Below are 26,906 nucleotides of genomic sequence, written 5' to 3'. Positions count from 1 at the left end.
GAAATATGAAATATTTATTTTCTGCTGATCCGTTATAATTTCCAGTTTATTCTTTTGCTCTCTTGCAAAATAATTCATTTACGGCTGTTGAAATCATTTAAGTACTGACTTATGACGTTCTATTTGCTTAAAAAGTTGTTTGTGCACAACAAACTGACTTTAATTTCATGAACAGCAGGTTTTGAAGTATAAGTGAATAAAGTTTCATGTACTTTTACTGAAGAAATATTGATTTATTGTCATCTAAGTACAGTGTATTAATGTCAATGTTAATCAAGCACAATATTATTTATTTATTATTTAAAAAAAATTAATAGTTGACAAAGATCTGACTTTATTTTCATGTTCAGCAGGTATTAAAGTTGAAGTGAACAAAGTTTCATGTATTTTTACTGTAGAATTATTGATTTATTGTCATTTAAGTACAGTGTATTATTACCACTGTTAATCAAGTACAATATATATATATTAATTCTTATAAAAAACAAACGTAATTGTTGACAAAGATCTGACTTTATTTTCATGTTCAGCAGGTTTTGAAGTATAAGTGAATAAGTTTCATGTATTTTCGCTGTGGAAATATTGATTTATTGTCATCTAAGTACAGTGTATTTGTTATGTCTCTTATGTATTTCCTTTCACTGCCCCGGGAGCTTGGCTCTGGCCAGGCCGCCCATTAGCTCTGCCTAGAGCTGAAGACAGGTTGACGGCTATGTTGTTCAACAGAACCTATATGGGGTGGACGCAGGTGGTCTCCCTCTCGAAACAACATGGCTCTTCCTGTGCGGTGCGCTTGACAGGCTCACCGTGGACCGAGACGACCTTGGACCTTCTGAGATGGAGGAAGTCATGGACTCGGTGGCTGCGCTCCTCAGGATGTCGCAGGCATATGCGATCCTGGGAAGGAGACTCTGTGACGCTGGACAGCTGGGCCACCGGCATCTGTGGCTAGACTTGGTGTGCAGTACAGGAGCACCTCAGGGAACAGTATTGGTCCCTCTCCTCTTCACCATATACACTTCAGAATTCTGCTACAACTCTGAGCTGAGTCTCGTCCAGAAATATGCTGACGGCACCACATCTGCAGCCTCTTCTGTATTGGTCATACCGGTCAATAATGTGAGTGGATTCTGGTTCATCTGACCCAAAAAATGATAACAACAAAATGAACCCCTTTATTGACTGTATGTTTCCTTATTATTTGATTGCGATTATGAGCGATCCTGCAGAGGTGAGGTCATTCACGCTAAGTCATGATCCAGTTCTTTGTTGAACGTTCAATTTATTTAACTTAATGCATTTACATTGCCACATTACAGCTGCGCTACACAACACTTGAGCTACTCTTTCAAAAAAAAGGAACTTTAGTTTTAAGACATTCTAATACACCAACTTAAATAAAAGACAGTCACAATGAAGAATGTGCATTTCATCTGTATTCAAGATGTATTCTTTACACATCTCAGACGTAGAATTAGATCAAAATATGGGTATAGCTGATTTGGTATCACGTCACCTAATTACTGTATCCCTCCGCCGTGCACGGAATGTAGTCAAATTTACCGAGTCCAGTACTGTGTCTCAAATCGCATACTTCTCTTAGTATACTAGAAGTTAGTATGCATCAGGATAGTGTCCATACTAACTAGTACGCAAATTCTCCACAGATAGTAGGTCTCAAATGAAACACTGCTACTGTTGATGTCGTAACTTCCGTTTACAACGTCACTAAGATGGCGGCTGTTTAGGGTAGATAGTGTCCATCGAACCATACTTAGTTTTGTTGGCGTTTTAGTATGCCAATTTAAATTTCGTATACTAAATATTGAGACACACTTACGCACAAAAATACTAACTTTGAGTACGCAAGAATGCGATTTGAGACACAGCACAGTTCTGTGTTTTAAACCGTCTTCCAACTTCCGCATTCCGCATGCAACTTCCTCCAAAGCCCGGGATGTTGACGTCACACTCAGGTTAGTCACCATAAACTACAGTGTTTTTTGCTCACGCTTTTGCTGTAACTTGACTTCTATTGAAGTAAGATGTAATTAATGCTTAATTTTTATTTTTTGAAGCTTTGATTGTTCACTCATCGCGGAAGTCAGGAGGCTCTCGCGGATTAATACATGCTTAAAAGGTCCTGTAAAAGTGACTATATTGTATATTTTTAGGTGTTTCAACTCCACCACCTTGACGGGCACGACCAAGTGTTTCCAACAACAGAACCCAGAAAACCTTGGCCAGAAGCGTCAGCATGTCAGTGCGTCCTGCCACAGAAATGTATTTATCATTATTACCAAACATGACTATTTTAATGACCAAAGTGTGTATGATGTAACCATCTCACCTGCTTTTGACATGTGTTGACCCCTTCCACCTCCGATGGTTAGTCCAGCACCTGATATGCTATATATACATCTCACCTAGAAAAGAACATAGAATTGCATTTTACATTATTTCCATGATGGGATGTGCTGTAGGTTTACAAGTTTGTGTTCACTATGTTACAAATATTACTCACTTACTTCACATTTGAAATCATTTGTCAGGAACCACAGAGAGAAAGGTTTCATGTCAAGCAGGTCTGGAGTTTTGGGCAGTTCTTGCAGGTCACTTCCATGCAAAAACAAAACAAAAACATACTAGTGCTCCCTTTTAAATATAATAAATCAATAAATACAAGCAAGTATACTTGATCATGCATTCAGAGATAAGCTCTCCATGTTTCCTTCATCCATTGTTTGATGGTGTTTCATCTGGTTTACCTCTTTATGCTGGAATTTAAAATACTTTTCATTATTATTTTATATATATTCTTTCGTTTAAAGAAAACTACAACAGATCAAATCCCTCATCCAAAAGGGTTAAAATAAACGTATACTTATATAATTAAATACGATAAATATGTTATCTGTATTAATATGCGGAAGTGATAAATGAAATCAATATCTTGAATATTAATAAAATAAATCGCCTACCATGACCTACCAATATACCAAACTATTTATTGGAATATAAATATATTTTTGTCCTTTCAAAATAACAAACAAAATATGTGTGTGAGTTACATTATAATTTAAAAAGCTAAGTTTTAGCGAACTAGCTCTTGTGTTAATGCACCACAGAAAGTTACATTACACGCAATGAAACCTTATTTCTGAGTCTTAAAGCAATAATTATATCTTACCTCAATAGACGAGTGACGCGCACCTGGTTCCGTCAAGTTACTGCACAAACGTGAGGACAAAAACGCATGTTCTGGGACGAGTAACAACAAGTCTGACGTCAACATCCGGAGGTTTGGTGTAAGTTGGGCGTGCGGCAGTTTGAAAACTTTTTAGCTGATGCTGAAACTACAGAACTTAACTCGGTCTTTATACAAGCACAATTGTATTCCATGGCACTTTTAAACAAACAAGCACAATATCTCATTTTATTCCTGTGGTGTGACGGGTCTACATTCCGTGCACGATCAGTTTATTAACGTGTGTGATGTCACCTCTGCAGGATCGCGATTACTGTTGACAAACGTCACGTAGACGCTCATAATCATAGCTAAATAAAAAGAAAACATATGTCCATAAACGCAATCTCAATGAAAGGTTCTATTTTCATAGAAAGAGTTGAAACACCTAAAAATATACAATATAGTCACTTTTACAGGACCTTTTAAGCATGTATTAATCCGCGAGAGCCTCTTGACTTCCGCGATGCGTGAACAATCCAAGCTTCAAAAAATCAAAATTAAGCATTATTTTTACCAATTTATGGTCGTCGTGTATGACCTCAAAGTGGTTTGAGGTCGTTAAGCACAATCGGGGGTAGAATCACAGTGTTGACATTAAACATTTCAAGTGCGCTTCATAGTTTTAGAATTACGGTAGCCAAATGACAACAGCGACACGTCACGTCACGTTACCATGGCAACAACGAGTTAGGCGACGCGTCAAATGTAACCCAGGTCGTTTGAATCCGACGTCAGGGAGTGCTCTGTATATTACTGGGTGACCTGGGTAGGCTAAAACCGACGTTTTTGTCCCCCCTGTAACGTCACCTTAGGGACGCCAGGGGGAAATTGCACGGCGTAGGATGGTATGACGCTTCGGGTGTGAGGACGTGTTGACTAATAATGACACATTGATGTTACAAACTTTCTTCACTACTGATATAATAGAGGCGTTTCTACAAGAACTCCAGCAAACTTTGAACGATGAAAACATCAACTACTTGGTAGAAACTTCAGGACCTTCTGATCGGGCTTCTTCAAACTGAAGCAGAAGAGGAACAACCCATATTCGAAGGTGTCTTCATAGCAAAGGATGTAGACGTCACAGGTTTCATGAACTACATCCACAGCAAAATTAAACATGTAATAAAAAAATCTTCATTTATATTCAAAAGTGATTATAATCTGAATCATTATAACTTTGGTCTGCAGCCAGAGAGACCTCCCATAGATCAGCAAGCAAGCTGGATGAGGAGGGATTGGAACTAGCAGTCTGTAGACATGGAGTGCTCCTTTGTGTCCTCAACATTTACAGGGGAGAGATCTTTGCCTATCCCTTGTACCTGTAATTTATATGTATAGAGTGTTTTTCCAGTCTTTACAGAAATTTGACCAGAAACTGTTTCCTTCAACTAAGAAAAAGTTTATTTGACAGTTTATTTTCATGTCTAAACAAGAAGGAGCTGTCACTTCTGCAGTTAATACAAAACTTTGCAGCGAGAATCTTCTAGTAGAAGAACTCACATTTCCTCGATCCTTAAAACTCTTCAATGGCTGCCAGTTTCTTTCAGGATCAATTTTAAAATTCTGATTCTTACTCTCAGAGCTATTCATGGTCAGGCTCCTCCTTACATCAGTGATCTGATCCAGCCTTACACCCCAGCTCGGGCTCTGAGGTCTGTGGATCAGAATCGGCTGATGGTTCAGCGCAAACGCACACAAGCTTTGGAACGATCTTCCTTTCCCTCTGCGTTTGATGGAGTCTACTGACTCCTTTAAGAAACAACTTAAGACATTCTTATTTGTGCAGGCTTTTCCCTGATTTTCTGGGACTACTGTGTTTGTCTTGGCCTTTTAAAGCATGTATTTTAGCTGTATATTGTTTTTGTTTGTTAAGCGCTTTGTGACCCTGGTCTAGAAAGGCGCTTTACAAATAACGTTTACTTACTTTTGCAGGTACAAGGGATAGGCAAAGATCTCTCCCCTGTACATGTTGAGGACACAAAGGAGCACTCCATGGCGACAGACCGCTAGTTCCAATTTCTCCTCATTCAGCTTGCTTGCTCATCTATGGGAGGTCTCTCTGGCTGCAGACCAAAATTATGATGTCTATATTATGATCACTTTTAAATATAAATTAAGATTTTCATTACATGTTTAATTTAGCTGTGTATGTAGTCATCATCCTTTGCTATGAAGACACCCGAAGCCCGATCAGAAGGTCCTGGAGTTTCTACCATGTAGTTGATGTTTTCATTGTTCAAAGTTCGCTGGAGTTCTTGTAGAAACGCCTCTATTAAATCAGGAGTGAAGAAAGTTTGTAACATCAATGTGTCATTATTAGTAGTCAAAATGCTAGAACTTGCACATTCAGACAAAGTATACCAGTACAACAGCCTCAAGAGCAAAGACTACCTCTGTCTGGTCATGTTCAGCGACAGGTGGATTTGTGTACTAGAACTGTAATAGACTGTAATAGAAACAAATGAATGTTATGCTTAACAGGCTGCAAGGGAATTGATTTCAGCAGTAATAACTGACAACACAAGCAAGTACTTGATCATGAATTCAGAGATAAGCTCTCCATGTTTCATTCATCCATTGTTTTAAGGTGTTTCCAATCTGGTTTACCTCTTTATCTTGGAATTTAAAATACTTTTCATTATTATTATTTTTTGTTTTATTTAAAGAAGACAACAACAGATCAAATCCCTCATTCAAAACGGTTAAAATAAACTCCCTGATAACATTTTATTCATCACGTTAAATATGTTATCGGTATTAATACGCAGAAGTGCCTGGAATAAATGAAATCAAAATCTTGAATATTAATAAAATAAATGACCTACTATGACCTACCCGGGAACAATGCAGAATACCTATTATTGGAATATAAATCTATTTTTGTGCTTGCAAAATAAAAATAAAATTACGTGTGTTGCATTATAATTTAAAAAGCTATTCAGTGTTTTAGAGAACTAGCTCTCTTGTTAACACACCATAGAAAGTTACATTACAGGTAATGAAACATAATAACTTAAAGCATTAATTATATCTTACTTCAATAGACGAGTGACCCGCACCTTGTTCCGTCAAGTTACTGCAGAAGCATGAGCACAAAACGCTGTAGTTCTGGTGACTGAGTGTGACATCAACATCCGGGGGTTTGGAGGAAGTTGCGTGTGGAATGCGGAGGTTGGGAGACGACTGACGCTTTAAACTACAAAACTGGTCTCGGTCTTTATCCAAGCACACATCCACAATTAACAAGTATTGAAGTCGCTGTTCGGCATGTTCTCCTATGGAGCTTTTAAACAAACAAGCACAATATCTGATTTATTCCTGTGGTGTGAAGAGACTACATTCCGTGCAAGGCTGAGGGATACAGTAATGACGTGACATGATACGAAATCAGCTATAGGCATGTTTTGATCTGATCCTAGGTGTGTAAAAAATAAACCTCGAATACAGATTAAATGTGCATTCTTCATTGTGACTGCCTTTTCTAAAATTAACAAGTATTTTATTAAGTTGTCGATGTCTTAAAAATCTAAAGTTCCCTTTATTTTGAAAGAGTAGCTCAAGTGTTGTGTCGAGCGCATCTGTAATCTGGCAATATAAATGCATTAAGTTAAATAAATTGAACGTTTAACAAAGAATAGGATCATGACTTTGTCACTGTTTGTTTTCACACCCTAAATTCCTTTTTCATTTGCATGTGTGACGTCACCTCACGTTTAGTGTTGACAAATGTCACGTAGATCGATCATCATCGCAGCTAAATAAAACAGACAGTTTATAAAGGGGTTCATTGTGTTGCTATCTAAGCTAATTATTAAGGCTGATGAACCAGAAGAAGGCCCACGAAGCCCGGCAAGCCACCATCACCCCCACCCAGTGATTTAGACTGTGACTGTTTATTGTTTGTTTAACCTGGACCCAAGGACATGTGTCCAGGTTAGATCAAAGTTAGAGTTCATTTGATATTAATCCGTTCAAAGACCTTTCTAAGTTTTAATGTTGATGCTTTCCTTTGACTTCCGAGTCAGCAGGATTTTTTCTTAAAGGGCACCTAATGTGCTCATTTAAGTGTCTAAATTGATCTAGTACCTCTATTATACTCAACAGTATGTTTATTTTTGCACAAAACAGGCATTTAATAAAGATATTTACATTAGAATATACACTTAAGCCCCGCTCACTTTATAAATGCTCCGTTTCACCTGAGACCTAATCTTGTCTGAGCAACCAAGCCTACTCTGCTCTGATTGGTCACAAAAACACAAGTTGCATTCCAGTACTCACGTAAATTTCAACTCAGCCCTGAAACTCCCGTTTTGTACATTAAAAACGAATTCTAAAAATAAGGTTTGCTGCTTAATGTACATTTACAATTTAGGGCTTCTAGGGGAGGAAACCTCCACCAAAGTGACCTCAGAATGTTTAATATAAACGGTGATCTCGTTTGGTGAGATTTCAGACGGGAGAGAACTTTATTAAGTAATAACTTCAAAACGGAGCAACGTCATGATGAATGACCTACTGCATTTTAAAGAGGGCGACTTCAACATTTAGAACATGTGAATAAGTCAGGAGAGTTGGGTTTTCACATTAGGTGCCCTTTAAATATAAATACACAAGTTAACCGTTTGGTCTGTGATTTTCTCCGTAGGGGAAGTTGAGAGGTGTCTCCGAATATACAAATCTTTGGACAGAATGGAACCTTAAAGTTCAGAAATAATGATATGTTAGTTTTACTGTGAGCCAAAATAACCGGACTGCTGTGCATTTCCACAGTGAGTGGAGTGAGTCAATTAGATGTGAATTGATCTTGCTTTAATATAACATTATCATTTGTGAGAATAAAATGATCCATTATATTTCAATTACTTCAACTTAAATTAGAAGCACAATTTACCCCAGTGTACTTTCTTTATTGGGACAACTTATCCCGTACTTGTTTGTTTAAGATCAAAACTGATTGTCCCCAGTTGATGCACACCATCCTAAACGGTATCTTATTTGTTAATAGTACAGGAAATGATGGCAATAGAACACTGTTCTGTCAATTAGACCAGTGGTCCCCAACCCCCGGGCCGCGGACCGGTACCGGTCCGTGGATCAATTGGTACCGGGCCGCACAAGAAATAATGAATAATATCCGTTTTATTTATTATCAGAGTATGAACGATCTTTTATTTTGAAAAACCTTTTATTTTGAAAAATTACCGGATTCGCTCGTTTGCATCCCGGTCACTTGTGCGCCAAATTTTAACCCACAAGCTAGCAAAATGAGTAAGAAACAGACGTCTTTGGATATTTTTTTTGCGAAAGGGAAAAGGCCTAGTGAAGAGACAGAAGAAGAGCCTACGAGTTCAAAGAAAAAGAAAACTTTTACCAGACAATACCAGGAGACCTACTTAATATCTCTGCATAATATGCGGCGACCGGCTTGCTAATGAGGCAATGAAGCCTTCAAAACTGCTTCGCCACTTGGAGACCAGGCACCCTGGATTAAAAGACAAGCCCCTGGAGTATTTTGAAAGAAAAAAACAGGAACACGAAGGACAGAAGAAATTACTGAGGGCCACCACATCAGTAAATGCGAATGCACTTAGAGCGTCATACTTAGTGGCTAACCGTATTGCTAAGGCTAAAAAGCCATTCACTATTGGTGAAGAATTGATCTTGCCCTCCACTAAAGACATTTGCCGTGAACTTCTAGGGGAGGCCGCTGTTAAAAAGATAGCACAGGTGCCTCTGTCGGCTAGTACCGTGACTCGGCGCATTGAGGAAATAGCCGAAGACATTGAGACACAATTGTTGGAGAGGATTAATACATCACCGTGGTACGCCCTCCAGGTTGATGAATCTACAGATGTTGACAACAAGGCAATACTACTTGTTTATGTGCGATATCTTTATCAGGAGGATGTGCATGAGGACATGTTATGTGCACTATCGTTGCCAACCAACACCACAGCCGCAGAACTGTTCAAGTAGCTGGATGGTTATATATCAGGAAAACTGAAATGGTCCTTTTGTATCGGCATATGCACAGACGGAGCTGCTGCCATGACCGGACGGCTGTCTGGTTTAACTGCTCGGATTAAGGAGGTTGCACCTGAGTGTGAATCTACGCATTGTATCATTCACAGGGAAATGCTGGCAAGCCGAAAAATGCCACAGGAATTGAACAGCGTATTGACTGACGTCGTTAAAGTTATTAACCATGTCAAAGCACATGCCCTTAACTCGTGCCTGTTTGAGCAGCTTTGTGAGGAGATGGACGCATAGCACAGATGCCTTCTCTTATACACAGAAATAAGATGGTTATCCAGAGGGAAATCGCTGGCCAGAGTTTTTGAATTACGAGAGCCGCTGCAAAGATTTCTCTCAGAAAAGAAGTCACCGCTAGCAGCACATTTCAGTGACGAGGAATGGGTCGCAAAACTGGCTTACCTGTGCGATATATTCAACCTGCTCAATGAACTCAATCTGTCACTTCAAGGAAAAATGACAACTGTCTTCAAGTTGGCAGATAAAGTAGCTGCATTTAAAGCCAAATTGGATTTGTGGGGACGGCGAGTGAACAGAGGCATATTGGACATGTTTCAAACATTATCGGGGATTTTGGGTGAGACTGAGCCTGAGCCTTCATTCTCCCAGCTGGTGCACGATCACCTGTCTTTGCTTTTAAAGGAGTTCGAGCGCTACTTCCCAACCACAAAGGACCCACAAACTGGCAAGGAATGGATCCGCAACCCATTTGTCAACAAACCAGGTGAATCTAGCATATCTGTGCAAGAAGATGATCAACTGCTGGAGATCGCAAATGACGGCGGCCTTAAAATTATGTTCGAGACAACAACTCTGCCGGTGTTCTGGATTAAAGTCATGGCAGAATACCCTGAGATCGCCACCACCGCACTGAAAACCCTGTTGCCATTTCCGACATCCTATCTGTGTGAAGCGGGGTTTTCTGCAGTGACAGCAACCAAAACAAAACAACGGAGTAGACTGGATATAAGCAACACACTTCGGGTGTCATTGTCTCCCATCACTCCCAGATGGGACCGTCTCTGTGTAGAAAAACAAGCGCAGGGCTCCGATTGATTTGGCATTATGGTGAGTAAAAATTTCCATGCACTTTATATTAGTTTTTGTGGTGTATCTGTATCTGTGCAGGCATGTAAAACGTACGCACGTAACTCTCAAAGGGTCGGTGCACTAACGCGCCGCACCAACACCCCCCCCCGGGCCGCGGTAAAATTTGCCAAGCGTTGACCGGTCCGCGGTGATTAAAAGGTTGGGGACCACTGAATTAGACGATACTTTAAATAATAGAGCTGGGTTTGTATCTCATTGAATGCTCATAGTGAGGGAAGCAGACTCCAAATTGGATGTTACTCCAATTTTTTCCAACACATTATATGCAAACAATGTATGTAATGTGCACATCTGACTTCAGTAAAGTTGGCTCAATGTTAGCAGATTTGGTCTTTGTGCGATGTCTCAGAAACGATGTGTCAGAACACAAATATTACCTTTTTATTACATAGTGTAATGACTACAAGACGTAATATTACATTACAAGGACCCTCCCCCGACAGAGTAAAATAAAAATACTGTATATTACAGAGATAGCACAATAATTTGACTAGTTAAAACAGATTAAATAACCGTATCTTAAACAAGTACATGATTGGTTGTGTCTCTGTGTGCCCTGTGACAGGTTGGAGACTGGTTCAGGTTGTCCTGCCTCTCGCCTGCAGTAGCTGGGATATAGGCTCCAGCCAAACTCGATAAAAGAATCAGTGGTAGAAGCAGATTTGGCTTGAAGAAAAGACTCCTTTTTTCAGCTTTTTTTTATTAAACTGCATGAGGAAAGGGAAACTGTTTTATGATAAGATGGACAAACAAATTTCAATGAAATATGGATTGCTATGTATATAATGATGTGTTTTCTCTCAGCACAAAGCACTGATCTCACTTTTGCTGCAGCCCCATTTACAGCAGGCATTAGACAAACCCAGGACCACATCCCGGCCTTTGCGGTCAGCCTTGCGTAGGGCTTCCAGAATCTCTTCAGTGATATAGGATCGTGTTGGCCTGCTAAAGCGTCTTTTATTGTTTTCCGTTGCAGTGAATGCCAGATCCCTGTTCCTTTGTAGCAGACCGTCTAATGGATTCTGAACCAGGGCGTCCAGTGAGTCTTCCTGAGACCTTAGTAGTTCCTCAGAAAGATCTGAGCAAGGAAAACCACATGATTGTACATGATGAACAAAACACTATTTTTAAACCATTTTATTAGTTGTTTTAACAAAACATAAAAAAAGGTTTAACATTGTATTTAAACTAAAAAAAAAAACTTAAACAGGAAAAATAAAAAATAATTACTCACCAGCACTTTTGAACGAGCGCTTCCAGCGGGAGCCTCCGCAGGTAAATATGACCGCTCGGATGAATTCACGTCCACAGAGCTTTACGTCGTAATTGGGGTGTTGAAAGTTCTGAACACCAACAACCAGCAGACAAAATGCAAACATGACAGCTTTCCACATAGTGCTAACAGATAAAGACCCAATGATCAAGTAACAAGTCCTGTGTAGCTTTCTCTCTTCCAAGAGTTATGAGGTAGGTTTGGTATATAAAGTGGTCCGGAACCCTGCTGTAATCGTCACATTGTGTATGCATGTCGGAATGAGAGATCAGTCTAAGAGATACAGTCGGAGACCTTTAGGAATAATGGGGAATAGAAAAGGAGGAATAATTACAAAGCATAACAGAGGGATCTATTCTCTAATGGTCTGAAAAGATTTTTTAACATTTTGACTGCTTTAACTTCATGAAATTCTCCAACAGCATCTAGATCTCTATTAATAATTGTCGTGAAAGCTTATGACCAATGTTAAGACATCAAGACTAAAGAGTGTCAAGACGAATACTATACCAAGACATCTCTGAAACCAAGACAAGCCCAAGACCTTAAGCATGTACCTTGTTTGAGAGATAAGAGTGTAGAAATATTAAAAACAGATATTTACCTTTAGATTTAACAATAACAGGGATCATTATTTTTGGTTAAAAACATGTGATAAAATGGATTTTCATTATCCACATACCACTGATGACACTAGACACAGAGGAAATGTAAATATTGACATTATTGTGTTTGTTAATTAGTATGCATTTGTTTTGTGTTTTCAGTGCCAGTGGGGCATTATCTGTTTCACTCTTGAAAACAGCTCATCCTTTCAGCTCTATGCCAAAAGGTGAATAGGGCAAATTGAGACGGGACGAGTGACATTTCAAAAGTAAGATAACATAGAAGTCTTGTAATGAGTCAGACCAAAAATCACACCAACTTTATCTGTGTATCAACACTGTAGAAGGTCGCTCATTTAGGAAATTATAAAGGTGAGGGTGAATGTGTAATTAAACAAGCAAAAAATAGGCCTTTTTGATGAGGTGCCACTCTGACATCTGACAATGCTTTGTAGCATACAAGATACTGTTATGGCTATTAGGTTAGGTTAGGTTAGGTAGAACTTTTTTGATCCCTCAGGAGGTGTCCTTCGGGAAATTAATTTTTTCCAATTAGACACAGCAATACAGACGATTATTCATTAAAATAAAAATAAGAAAAAAGAGAAATAAAGAGAAAGAACAAGATGATACAATCAAAGTCTAAAGATAAAGAACATTAATCAAAGAAAAATAACAAAGACAAAGGATACAAAAACTAACATAGAATAGAACATAATGATACTTTCGCTCCACTTCTGCCCCCAAACTCAGAATTGTACAATCTTATAGCCCGTGGAATGAATGAGTCGTTGAGTCTATTAGTGTTGCATCTGGGAAGAAGCATTCGTGCTCCATCTGCTTCTCTGCTCACTGATGACAGTGTTGAGAGGATGACTGTCATCATCCATGATGGACAGTAGTTTGTCCAGTGATCTCCTCTCAGCAACTGTCACCAGTGAGTCCAGCTTCATGTAATGTAGTAAGTAAGTAAGTAATTAATTTGTATTTATATAGCCCTTTTCCAGACCAGGTTCACAAAGCGCTTAAACAATCAAAACAATACTCACTAATAGTAAACAACTAATTCACAGCAACAACAATCAAAACAACAACTCACTAACTAGTGAAACTGGGATACAGATATAAGAGCAACCTAACAGGTCTGTGCTGTGTTATTCTAAAAAGGCTGTTAAAAGAGGAGGTGGATAATAAATTTGATCTGTTTACCAATAATAAAGTGTATCAATTTATATTAGTATTAGTTTTTGTATTAAAGGCTCGTTTTGAAGCTTAAGTGTTATGTTGTTTCATATCTTGCATCCAAGCCTGCTGGTCCTTCACAAAAGCTTCTTATTTTCAATTCAAGGTGTCTTAAACATGAAAATAAAAAGTTTATTGCATAATTGTCAATTTGGCAATTACAGGTACTTTTGCCAGGGAGAACATGTTTTCTGGATAGCTTTTCTTTAATAGTGTTATGTAAAATCTATTGTAATTATTTCCCTCATTTGTATTCATATTTCATTTTGTAGACACAAAACATAACTACATTGTGATCAAATAGTTAATCTTCAATAAACAATACAATTCTGATCAGCTCTAGTAGAAGAACTCACATTTCTCAGATCCTTAAAACTCTGCTTTGGCTGCCAATATCTTTCAGAATCCATTATTAAATTCTAGTTCTTACTTTCAGAGCTATTCAAGGTCAGACTCATCCTTACATCACTGATCTGATCCAGCCTTACACCCAAGCTCGGGCTCTTAGGTCTGTAGATCGTAAATTACGGATGGTTACTCGCACACGGTTCAGGACCAGAGGAGAGAAATCCTTCCAGGCTGTTGCTCCTAAGCTTTGGAACGATCTTCCTCTCTCTTTGCGCTTGATGGAGTCTACTGTCTCCTTTAAGACGCATCTCAAGACTTTTGAATTTGTGCAGGCATTTTCTTAATTTTTTTGGGTCTGTTGTGTTTGTTTCTATGTTGTCTTGGCCTTTAAAAGTATGTATTTTTACTGTGTATTGTTTGTTGATTGTTTAAGCGCTTTGTGACCCCGGTCTGAGAAAGGCGCTATACAAATACTTACAATAAACTACAAGCATCTCACAACATGACACAAGACCAGGTTCAAGTAGTGGTTTTGGGGACTCTGTCATATGCTAAACTTACTGTTGTAGAAGCCATGGTCAACTATTGGCAGAATGATAATGAGTTTAAGAACCACTCGTTGACTCGACTGGTTATTGTTATTGTGAATTTATGTATTTTCATTTTAGGTTAGGTTAGTTTAGGTAGAACTTTATTGATCCCTCAGGAGGAGAATTGTTTTTCCAATTAGACACAGCAATACAGGTAAGGTAAGGTAAAACTTTATTGATTGTTTTTCTAATAGCCAATACATACAGCAATTTTTTATTAAAAAAATCAAAATAAGAACAAGGACATAAAGAGAAAGAATGAAGAAGATACAATACAGACGATTATTCATAAAAATAAGAACAAGAACAAAGATAAATAAAAAGAAAGAACAAGATGACACAATCTAAGTCTAAAGTAAACATATAACAAAAGGTAATGCTAAAATAAGATTAAAAGTTTGTCATTTAACTTACTAAATATATTTGACAATGTGTTTCATTATAAATACACAAAAATACTGCATTTCTTGAAAAAAAACACAAAAAAACTGCTGCTTAATATCAGGGACAGGGTTTTAGATAAACTTAAGCTGAACTTAAGTATTTTTTGTATTATGTTTCGATATAATATGTGTTCAATATGTACATTTTATATCTTATAACAAACAGAGAAAGATGAGCCAATACAAATAGACCTATACTACCTTGATTAAAATACCAGATCTACAAAAATGATCAAACAAAACAATATATTACCGAACATTAAACACAGTATACAAATAATTTATTTATAAAATAAGTCATTTCAGCAGATGGGCGTGGGAGGTTTTTCGTAGTACATGAACTTGACACTGTTTCTTTAAGAGAATTTGGCAGCGCTTATCCAATCAGGAAGAGGAAGTGGGGGGGGAAGCTAGTGGGTGGGTAGCAACAGTTGCCCTGGTGAGGACGAGGCGCCATAGCCACGGTAGCCCTGGCGACAAGAACCCAGCAACGAGAGTCAACAACAACAACAACAGAATCGGCCTGAAACATAAAAGAAGAATATTTACTGGTTGGAATACCACAGGTAAACCAGAGGTAAAGCTCATGACACATGGTGCAAAAATAACGACCATAGCTGAGCTGTGCTGCTTTTTCTTTACCCTCGTTGTCTGTTGCCGCATCAGGCTGCACCGCACTAGCCTTCAAACCGAGCCGCTGTGTCAATAGTCGATGCCGGGTATGTTTCTTAAGTGAGCTTCTTGGCTGTAGGCTGTACATCGGGGTGTCACGGAATCGTCCCTGCCATGGCGACGTTGCCACAGATGCAAGCGGGCCGTTGTTATGGCGATGTCAAAAGCAAACGGTACAAAATGGCGGTTGTTGTAGAGACCAGTTAGCTTGCTAATCGTGTTACCATGCAGCCTGTTCTGTCACGACATGGGTGTGCTGTGTCCTGGCTGCAGCTTGCTGGGTAAACGATCGAATAAACGTCGTTTCATCTGAAGAACAGGTTATGAATGGGTAATAAACACATGGGGATTTACATGTTAACGAAGTCCCAGATCTGAAATGAAACATTTGCACAGCATTTCAGGCCAGTAAAGATAGCATACCGTCAGTCGAACATTAATTATTAATAAGGTATTTGACACAGGTCTAAATAACCTGCTACCTCGTGCAAAAATATGGGAATACTGCAACCATAAAGAGTAAAGGGGCGTGGCCAACAGCACGTTTGCACATGGGTTGCAGTTAAAAGGTTAGGTATTTAATTCACTGGTCATGATGGAAGTGTCTACAGTAGTAAAGAAAATAAATAAAACCAGCCGTGAATATTATTTAAAAAATCTTACATTAAGGGGGAATTCCTATGCAATATATGACATTCACTCTGATTTGATCAACGTATTTAAATAACTGTTATTGTACGTTGCAAATGAATATTACAAAGTCAAACACCTCGTTTAGTCACAGATCTAATAATTGTATAATCTTAAATTCTTGCATATCTAATTGTGCCTTACTTTTTATTGTCCTCCAACCAGGGTTCACTCCATCTAATACAATGGCCTCAGGCTTTGTAAGTGAGATCCAACCAACGGCCCAACCCCAAGGAGCTGTGGCTGTTACTGCTGGACCGTCCGATACAGCTTCTTTACCTGCCACTGCCCCTCAATTTTTGGCAGAAATTCAAACCACAGTGGCAACGCCAACTGTTGTCACGCCCACAGGCCAGGGTTCCACAACAGAACAAGCCACCCTCACCTCTCAGAAGGCTTCTGCTGTAACACAGACTCCAACCGTGGTGCAGGCCCAACCGGCGCAGACACAGTATGTGACGGCAGAGATCCAGAGTTCGCCAACCCAGTCTGGAAATGGTCAAAGTGCTCCTCAGTACATTGTGGTTACTGTTACAGGTAAGACTACATCTCTCAATATCCCTCATACTTACGCATCTTTACACTTTTTGACACTTTGTTTTGCTAAAATTACATGTCTGCAGTGATAAAACACCTTCAGTGAATTAATTAATTCAAAAATCCATTAAGATTCATCTAAAATGACTGATTTTGAGGTCTTCCTTCTTTAGAAGGCTCACTACACTCTAATGACAGTGTATCAGACACCAGTCCTCCTCCGTCTGTGGTGCAAACTGGAGTTCCCACACAAGTTGTTCAGCAAGTGCAGACAGTCCAACAGGTAGACGACACACATAAACTGTAAATATTTTTAGTTTAAATAATACTGGACATCTTATATATACTCTTGTGTGTACTTGATCAGAGATCTGTGGTACAGGCAACATCTCAAATAGCCAAGACTGAGCCTGGTACTCAGCTCAGTGTCACCAGTCTTCAGCCTGTTCACATCACCCCAGAGGTAAGAGACACATAATGATCATCGGACAATTCCTTCTTCATTTAAGGGGTTATATTTAACAAAGGTTAAACTGGTGTTGTGTATAATCTCTCAGCAGCTGACATCAGTGCCTGTGCAACATGTCTACAGCAATCAGGTGCAGTATGTGGAGGGGGATACCAACTACACCACCAGCACAATGTAAGAACAAAAGTCATAAATCATCTTGTTTACTCCATAAAAACATATGTTAATGTATCCTTCTCTCCATTTCAGTCGCTCAAGTGCTTTTCCGTACACCGACACGCCGCTGTACACCCAGACCACCGCTGCCCAGTATTATGAGGCTCAACCAACTTCAGGCTCACAGGCCACCACCCCCGGCACACCTATTACTGTCTCTGTGACTGCGGGCACAACTGGAGGGGTTTCCATGTTTGTAGCCCAGCCCACCAGTGCGACTGGTGGAGGGGCCACTGTGGTGTCCACAGTTGGGACCACCAATGGGGCAGGAGATGGCACTGGCACAAATGGTGGCACGACAGGAAGTTATGTGATCCAGGGGGGTTACATGCTCGGCAGCAGCAGTGGTGGGACCGCTGGCAACAGTCAGAACTATACACACAACGCTCGTGCCTCCCCTGCCACTGTGAGTATTACAGAGGGCGAGGAGAGTAGCGTTCCTTCGGCAGACAAGAAGGTATGCAGAGGCCCCAAGCACAGCCATTTCTCCTTGTTTTTCCTTCATCCATGCACACTTTTGGTGGCTCACAATAAGGATGTCATAGTTTTGTGGGGGTGAAAGGAACTATATAAAGTTCAAATTTATGAGGGTCAACTAACTAACTAACTAATATCCTTGTTATAACCTTATAACAAAACAATGACATCATCACTTTCATATTATAACAGTGCGTGTGATGAAGGCCATTTTCATTCACCTGATATGCTCCAGCACTTTTTGTCTTCCATCTCAAATTTATCAGAAGATCCATCCTCAGAAAATGCTTTCAAGAGTTGCATTATTGTATATATCTGGATGTGAACATTTTTACATTGTTTTTGACTTCATCAAATGCATGCACACAAAATAATCTTGTTGTTTTTTCCTGACTTTGCTAACTGCTCCAGCTCGTTTTTCTTTCATTCCCTGTGTGCTAGGTACAGTGGTTGCTGGACAACTATGAGACGGCGGAAGGAGTGAGTCTACCGCGTTCCACCCTCTATTGCCACTACTTGCTACATTGCCAGGAGCAAAAGCTTGAGCCAGTGAACGCCGCTTCTTTTGGAAAGCTCATACGATCTGTGTTCATGGGCTTACGTACACGACGCTTGGGAACTCGGTACTATAAAAATACATTGACTTTAATGAATTAAGCTTGCTCTTTTTTGTTTTTCTGAATTTAGCTTTATGTGAGCAGCCCTACATAAATAATGTGTAAAAATGTAATCTTCCTTCTCACAGGGGAAACTCTAAATACCACTATTATGGACTGAGGATCAAAGCAGGCTCTTCTTTACTTCGTTTAATGGAGGACCAACAACATCTGGCCATGAGGCAGCAGCCCTTTTCACAAAAGCAAAGGTAGATTGATCCTCACACAGACATTCTAAGTTGTTATCCTGTCATAGTCATTTGTAACCCAAATTATAGATTGAAGCCTGTGCACAAGGTGGAGGGAATGACCAATGGAACAGCACCAGGAGCCAGTCAGCAGCAACAACAGCAACAGGGATTGGGACATGTAGACATCAGCACTCAAGTCCAGCAGTATCAGCAGTTCCTTGGTGAGTTAGTGAAACTTGGTTTAAATCTTCAAAACTCTGAACAGAATTTCTAAACGGTGGATCTTGTGTCCAGATGCGTCCAGAGCACTGCCGGAATTTCCAGACATTGACCTTCAAGGAAAGTCCCTGCCAGAAGGCATTGAGCTTGAGCACATAAAGAGCTTTCAGCTTTTGTACAGAGAACACTGTGAGGTGATTAACCAGCATTTTGTTTTTAAGGCTTGTTATGGTGTTATGGTCCTATTAAGTTCACCAGTTTTCACTATTGCAACCGATATTGCATAGACGTATTGCTTTCGTCTATATTAAGTGGCATTTTGCTCAACTGTTACCTCAAGCTTTTCCTGGCGCATCTAGCTGGCATAATATTCCTCCTGAATGTGTTAAAATTGGTCTTTTGTAAGTAATGTTGTCTTACTTTTTTCAGGCCATACTTGATGTGATGGTCAACCTGCAGTTCACGCTGGTGGAGACGCTGTGGAAAACATTCTGGAGGTTTAGCCAGAGTCAAGCTGGGGATGCCACATCAGCTGTGTATGTGGTCCAGATGATTCTGTTTCAATAAACGTAATCAATAGCCTAACACTACTGTGAAATTGAGATGTCTATGATGTGTCTTTTAGGCACGACGAGTCTGAAAAGCGCCTCCCAAAATCCTGCTTGGTGTTGCTTTGTAAATATGAACCAGTGCTGCGCTGGAGCCGCGACTGTGATAACAGTCTATACCAGGGCCTGGTAGAGATCCTTATCCCTGATGTTCTCCGTCCTATTCCCAGTATGTTGCCATTATACTGATATGCATTCTAAATTAACATACCATCAAGTATTATTATATATGTTGCCTAATTTCAATTATTGTTGAAGAGAATAAATACACAAGATTCAATGTGACCAGTCTGTTGTTTTTCTTCTGTTAGGTGCCTTAACTCAAGCCATTCGGAACTTTGCCAAGAGCCTGGAGAGCTGGTTGACAAATGCTATGATGAACATCCCAGAAGAAATGGTCCGCATCAAGGTTTGTTTAATGGTCCTCATACGACGATACGACAAAGCAACACCAAGATAACCTGGTGCTCACTAAACAACCAATACATGTAAGAACAAAGATACTACCAAGGACTATTTTATATACTGTATATATACGTGTATAAAGCTTGGTTGTTGATCAGTGATGTATAAAAGATGCCAATGAGGAGGAAATATCAAATAAATAAAATGTCATCCATTCAAATTGTGTCTGAAAAATGCATATTGCAAAATTGAAAGTCCAAAACAAAAGCATCGATTGTGGTTTCCTTCTCTCACTGTGGTCAGTTTTTCGTTTTTAAAATTCGTCTTCACGCGTCATGTCACATTTCTACGGCAGTCAAATATATCATCTATAACACTGCGATGTGTCCTTTGAATGTTATAGGTCACCTCAGCTAATGCTTTTGCCCAGACGCTCCGACGCTACACGAGTCTGAACCACTTGGCTCAGGCAGCCCGTGCTGTCCTCCAAAACACGGCTCAGATCAATCAGATGCTTTCAGACTTGAATCGTGTTGATTTTGCAAATGTTCAGGTAAGAAAACAATGAACTCATACAAAGGAAATGTTGGATTCATTGTATAAATGCCTTTTTCTGATGAATCTTTGCTTGTTTCTCCTTCATTTGTAATTAATTGTTGGTGAACAAAACATTCCTTATTCTTCTTAATAGACTCTAATGACTCTAACTTCTTCTTTTCTAGGAGCAGGCATCCTGGGTGTGTCGGTGTGAAGACCGTGTAGTCCAGAGGCTAGAGCAGGACTTCAAGCTGACCCTCCAGCAGCAGAACTCTCTAGAGCAGTGGGCTGCATGGCTCGATGGTGTTGTCTCCCAAGTCCTCAAGCCTTACCAACACAGTCCTACCTTCCCCAAAGCTGCTAAGCTTTTCCTGCTCAAGTGGTCATTTTACAGGTCAGTCAGTTCCTAAGAGTGTTGTGGGTGAACTTTTCTTAAAATGTAACAGTTTAGCCTTACAATTCTCTCTTTGAAACAAGTTGTTAGAGTTGAATTATAATCCTGATCACATTTGTGTTAGTTATATGCATTAGCTACTCTGAGTGATTGCAATAATTAAAAGGCCTAAAGCTAAGAAATTCTACATTATTTTCGCTGAAAGAAAGAAATTAAAGTTTCTTTAAAGAAACAGATATTTAGGAAAAATGTATAAATATAGGTTTTATTAATAATGACGTGTCTAATATCTAGTTCCATGGTGATCCGGGACCTGACCCTTCGGAGCGCAGCCAGTTTTGGTTCTTTTCACTTGATCCGCCTTCTGTACGATGAGTACATGTATTACCTTATCGAACACAGAGTAGCACAAGCCAAAGGAGAGACCCCTATTGCAGTCATGGGAGAGGTATACTCACAACTTGGGCAAACACACTTCTGATTTGTAAAAATAATTGTCTGTCTGATTTGTTTAACAGTTTGCCAGTTTAGGCCGAGGACTGAACCAGTTGGATCCTGACAAAGGTAAACACCTGCCAAATGATTTATGCATCGTGCTCCTATTTAGACTCATGTTATCTGTTGTTGTTTATAAAAGAAGAGGAAGAAGAAGAAGAGGAGGAGAGTGATGATGACGGTCAAGAGTTAACCCTTCCATCAGATGGCCCAGTCTTAGGGGATGAGTCCCTGGAGCCTCCCGCTAAGCTTGCCAGAACCGACCAGCGCGTCCTCTTCACCACAGGATCAGTCGACAACTAGCCTAACGCTAGTAATGGGTTAATAACACAGATCACACACACAAATGTACATAAAGCATTTGTTTATATACCTGGCGCTTGTTTTAAACTGTGTGCAGTTTTGTTGTTTTGTGTGTCATATTCCTTCGACCTGTGAGCACACACAGTGTTCACAAACTGCACCATTGATTACACACACAACGGGATGTGGCTCCTTCTGACCAAAATTGAAACATTAGTTGTTGACTTTGTAAAAAAAAAAGAAAAAAGAATCTTTAATTTGAGCATGTCTTTCTGTCATTGCAACTTGTAACCTCAATGTCTCGTTGCTGAGAAAATTCTGCTCACACTAGGAAAGAATCACTGCCATATCGAAGTGATCTAAAACATACTGTGATATGTGTGTCTATGTGTGCAGGGATACGTCACAGCGCAAGAGTGTGAAGGTGTTGTCCTGTAATCAAATATGATGAACAATGAGATGTTCATGGAAAACTGCAGGCAATTGGGGATCTTTAGATATTGTCCTATGTGTGTGTTTCCTGGCTCCTTTTTGTGCGAACAAATTCTGCTTCTGTGCTGAAAGTGAAAAATAATTATTTGATGACGTGAGTCAACTGTCGACTGTTTACTTTCGTATATTTTCTATTCCTTTTTAATGAAATGACGTGTGTGTGGTTCCAGTTGGATTTTTATTTGCCTGTAAAGAATGGTTCTTGTGCTCTATGAGTGCCTGACGCAGCTGCTGCACACGTAAAGAAAAAGTAGAAAAGTAACGGCTACGAAGAATGGCTCTCTCGATATTTGCTGCAAAAATCCTTACTCTCTTATTTAACTTTTTCTCCCTGAGTAAGGGACTTTATGTGTCATATACGCATACACATAAGGGTAAAATATCAATATGGAACTTTTGCCTCACCAAGAAAAGTCCATCAATCATTAAAAGCTGGTGAATATTGTCAGTGTTTTCTGCACAGATATGTTCTGATTTGGTTCATGCTGGCAATGGTATGACGTTGTTGGTGTAGGACACACGTAGCCATTCATGACCACAGTAGCACCCTTTGTCTACATTTCTTTAGTAATTTTGCTCTGAGGTGCAGAAACCAAATGTTTAAGGCATTTATTGAACAGAGATTTTTTTTCCTCACTTAAGATCACAAGTCCTAGAGCACAAAACATAAAAGCACTTGCATACCCTGATCGATCATTGCCATTTGTTTGTTCTTTGTTTAATCAACACAAGTCAATCTTTTCTTAAGGTCAAAAAGACTTGGACTTGCTGATATCATAAATAAAGAGGTCTAATGATAGTCCTTCAAAATCTACAGCTGAGCCAGTTCAAGACCCAACTGTGCTAAAAACACCTTCAAAAATCAGCCTTTTATGGAAGTCATGTTAATGTTTGACAAAGTGTTTATATTTTTATTGAGTATATTTATGTTCAAAGTACTTTCTTCCTATTCATATTGTCCTTTGTGCCTCATTACCTTTGTTTTGACTGTGTGTTTATCGGTTCCTATGTTTGCAAAACCATGTTGCTTTTTTCCTAAAAATCCTTAATTTATCGTTTCGTGCCTGAGTGAAATGGTCTTATACTTTCTACATTCTGCTGTAGATTGAATTATGTTAAGACTAAGTGAACCTTCTGTGCAGTGTATGGTGCTGTGTTTTTTACACATTGTTAACCTGGTGTGCTTTATTGATTTCATCGTGACACTATGTTCAGTTTGTTACCCCTTTATTTGATGCCTCTTTTGCACATCGTTTGAACTTTCTCCCCATTTTCCAATAATGTTAATGCAGTTTTCATTTATCATGTAAATGATCATCATGTATATTTTACGAATCCCTATCATCTCAAAACATCTCAACTTTCCCTGACAATGCCTTTGTTCTGCTTTTGCATCTCAAACACCCCTAATGCATTATTGTTAATGTTTTCTTAAGATTACTTATTTTTTATGATTTTTGCTACCTTCAAACCAGCACGTTGACTTTTTAATGTGACCACATTTAAGTACATATCACTGTAGGCTTTTACCAAACGGCCTAGGGTGGTCTTTGTTTACCCAGTCAAGTGGAGTCATCTTTATAGTGCATTGTTTGTAACTTATAAAAAGACCCAAGATACAAAGAACTATGTTGTCAGTGGCAGTGTTTTATGGATTTGGTCTGCTATAAGTATGACTGTGCCTTTGGAGGTGGTATAATGCAATTAATATGTTTTTAATTTAAAAGTATAAATTAAAGGATGAAAACAAATTTCTCATGTATTTATTGTGCTCAAGAATCATCTGTGGGTGGCCTGGAAGACATGTTTGCTTTTAAAAGGTCATACATTTTGTATATCACATTTTCTTTGGCTATTTAGAAAACATATATCAATGTGAATATACATCATTCACCACAGCCAATGTGTATACTAATAATATCTTGCTTTGGTTACCTGTGAATATGCTTTTTATCTTTTCAAATGATTCATCAGTAATATAACTGATCGTCACCTAAAACATTGATGCAATGTTGTAGCAATAGAGGATGACCAAGTGGTGGCAGCATTAACCTATTTTGGAAATTTGACATCATTTGCTATTAACGAAAATGGCCTTAAAATAGCATCGACAGACAATTGTTGGTGTATTTAATATTTATTGGGAGGCTTGTTTTCAACCATAATTTTGAAACACATTTTCGTATCCTAATGTTGTGACATACTGTACAGAAGAACTGATTTTGTGTTACAGGTCATGAGAATATGAAAATGGGTTTTTATAACCTCTGTTTAATTGTAGAAAAGAAATAAGAAAAAAACAACTTGGATTTAGTTCGTAAAAAACCTGACTGAATTAAAGCAACCTGTTCAAGATAACAACCCTTTTAATTATTTATTTATTTTAAATAAATGAGATACGGACATCCTTATTTAATGATATGTTTTACACATACATTCCCCTTTCTTCTTGCACTTTCTGTCATTGCAACAACTGATTTCAGAAATATCATCCCCATGATGATGTCATCAGTCATACGTTTCTATGTGCAAAAATAAAAGCTTAGACACGATAAGAAAACTCTCTGGTAACAAATTACATGGAACACTGGCTTCACCCTAACTTGAAAACCCCCAGAAGAGACAACAAAGCTGGCCTACTTTCTAAGGACAGGTGACCCCTCCCTCTTTCCTTCTCTCTCTCTTTTTTTTTCTAGTCTTGTGCAAGATGCAAGTAGCTTTCAGCAAAATTAGTGAACATAAGTGAACGAATTCTACTAAAGCTCATTTCCATCAATGATTCAATTTGGTCAATTTAAATGCTAAAAATGCTGCTTAAAAACTAACTGACTGGATCTTCAGTGAAGATTTCCATGATCAGTACCAACCTGTCTCTCTATCATCTGAAGTTACACAACAAACCTGTTCAGAATTAGATCAAATTCATCATGAAAATCTTTACTAGTTTCTCTGTGCCTCATTTTAGTTTCATAGTTACGGTGAAGTCCCTTGCACATGAACTTCATTAAGAAATTGTTTATGATATTATGACTGATGTATACCCCGTTTCAGAAGGGAACGACCTTGAACACACAGATGAAGTTCTTTTAGAGTTGAACCAGATGAGGATGAAGGAAATAGTGATGCCCGGAGACATGATTGACAATTCCATGTTGCCGACGCTGTTGTAGTCGGCAGGTTAAAACACACAAGTGTTCAACTTTGTATGCGGCTTCTGCACCAAGCATGCTCAGGAGCAGAATACTTCTGCTTTTATCAGGAAGTCTCACGCAAGCATGTATGTATGGGGACTATTATTGCTCCTTCTCTGAGCCTGCTGTTGGTCTCGGTCACTGAGCATCCACAATGAAACTCTTACCCCTCCCATCCTCGTCCTGCAACACACACAAATGCCACTGACGTGATGCCCATTTCATTGTTAGATGCCACGCTGTCGCCGCCAGCGCCCCATTCACTGAACCACGATGAGTGTTTGGAGTTTAAATCTCATTCCCAGTTGGTGCACTTCTATGATTCACTGCGCTATCATTGGTCAGCATGTCCCAGAGGCATCATTACGCCTGCTGTTGAATCATGCATTTAAACACAGTATTACCAGAAGAATAACTACACCAGCTATCACATGTGAGGGACTCGTCTGTTGTCATTACAGCTGCCATTTTGTTACTAAACCCATGCATGGATGGTTGACACATAAGATGCAATCACATCTATAGAAAATAATAAAAGATTAATTACAAATAGAATATACACAACTGCGTCTTCCAAGTATAAATCTAAATCTAATATATTATTTATAGTAGAAGTGTGAAAAAGACACATTTGGAGGAGTAGCCTACTCCATGAATTCTATAAGCTACACCTTCCTATTCTATGTTTTACTTCTCAAATCCACCTCAATTCACTCGACTTTGCTTGTTCAGACTTTGCTTGTTCAGATCTTATATTAGCTGTTAATAGTGAGGGTTTGCATTTCTGTTACATACTGACTATATTTATGTTAAGTGAATCACCTAATAATGCCATGTTTTGCTACCTGAGCTACCTTTTGAACAACATGATTACCGATAATAAACTTGTCAATAATATAAATTGCATGAATTGTGGAGTGGAAATAGCTGTTTTCAATTAAATTCTATAAATCAATTCCTATTAGCTATAACTGTATTGTCATAGTCCTTGAGTCTCTCTAGGCTATGCAAGTGTGAGAGGAAAGGGACAGTTCATTTTTTCTCAAATGTCAAAATAAAATTCAATATTGTTTCATTACCTTAAATCAGTTTAACTTCACTCATCTTTAGCACTCAATGTTTTGACCCTTGCAGAGATTAGTCCAGGCTCTACTCTCTCCTATACTCTCCAGGACCCAAAGCTATGCACATAGGAATCTCTTTCTAAACACGTTTAAACACTGACTACAAAAATAGTATGGGCTCTGTAGTGACACTTAACAAGACTACATTTTTTAATTGATTTTTGATAATATCCTTTTTTATTTTTCCTTAAAATTATTATTGTCATTTCCCTCTTATTATCACCTAATTATACTGTGAATTTTATGGACAAGCCTAAGGGAGTCTGCATGAAGTCTGTGAGGCAGCGAGTTCAGTAGGGGCGGAGTGCTCTACATGCATCTAAGCATTAA

General features: G+C 38.9%; 3 protein-coding genes and 1 long non-coding RNA gene across 4 annotated transcripts; 2 read left to right on the top strand and 2 right to left on the bottom strand.

The window, feature by feature from the left end:
- Window positions 1-1,324: 1,324 nt before the first annotated feature.
- On the bottom strand, window positions 1,325-4,427 carry LOC148065571 (uncharacterized). Its single transcript, XR_015713404.1, has 3 exons — window positions 2,529-4,427; window positions 2,351-2,426; window positions 1,325-2,270 (listed from the first exon to the last, which is right to left on the bottom strand). It is a non-coding gene; the product is annotated as an uncharacterized LOC148065571 (long non-coding RNA).
- A 4,238-nt stretch (window positions 4,428-8,665) lies between these two features.
- On the top strand, window positions 8,666-10,345 carry LOC148065570 (SCAN domain-containing protein 3-like; the record flags this gene model as incomplete). Its single annotated transcript, XM_087808396.1, is given in 1 exon segment — window positions 8,666-10,345. A coding segment is annotated over 1 exon segment (1,680 nt), but the record flags the coding sequence as incomplete, so codon positions are not given.
- Window positions 10,346-11,189: 844 nt separating this feature from the next.
- Window positions 11,190-11,827, bottom strand: LOC148065569 (relaxin-3-like). The gene is made up of 2 exons (XM_087809335.1): window positions 11,634-11,827; window positions 11,190-11,477 (listed from the first exon to the last, which is right to left on the bottom strand). The coding sequence occupies exons 1-2, from the start codon at window positions 11,791-11,793 to the stop codon at window positions 11,200-11,202; spliced, it is 438 nt and encodes a 145-aa protein (XP_087665461.1). The 5' UTR covers window positions 11,794-11,827; the 3' UTR covers window positions 11,190-11,199.
- Window positions 11,828-15,334: 3,507 nt separating this feature from the next.
- On the top strand, window positions 15,335-24,012 carry rfx1a (regulatory factor X, 1a (influences HLA class II expression)). The gene is made up of 18 exons (XM_087808822.1): window positions 15,335-15,477; window positions 16,428-16,799; window positions 16,973-17,082; window positions 17,167-17,262; window positions 17,357-17,442; window positions 17,518-17,941; window positions 18,403-18,584; window positions 18,707-18,826; window positions 18,896-19,029; window positions 19,103-19,221; window positions 19,457-19,563; window positions 19,653-19,804; window positions 19,947-20,044; window positions 20,444-20,593; window positions 20,763-20,971; window positions 21,266-21,419; window positions 21,490-21,535; window positions 21,609-24,012. Exons 2-18 carry the CDS (start codon window positions 16,448-16,450, stop codon window positions 21,767-21,769), a joined length of 2,700 nt encoding a protein of 899 aa, XP_087664948.1. The 5' UTR covers window positions 15,335-15,477; window positions 16,428-16,447; the 3' UTR covers window positions 21,770-24,012.
- Window positions 24,013-26,906: the final 2,894 nt, after the last annotated feature.

The sequence above is a fragment of the Callionymus lyra genome, chromosome 15 (genome assembly GCF_982586985.1).
Source record: "Callionymus lyra chromosome 15, fCalLyr1.hap1.1, whole genome shotgun sequence".
Lineage (NCBI taxonomy): Eukaryota > Metazoa > Chordata > Actinopteri > Syngnathiformes > Callionymidae > Callionymus > Callionymus lyra.
This window is presented reverse-complemented; position numbering and strand designations above follow the sequence as displayed.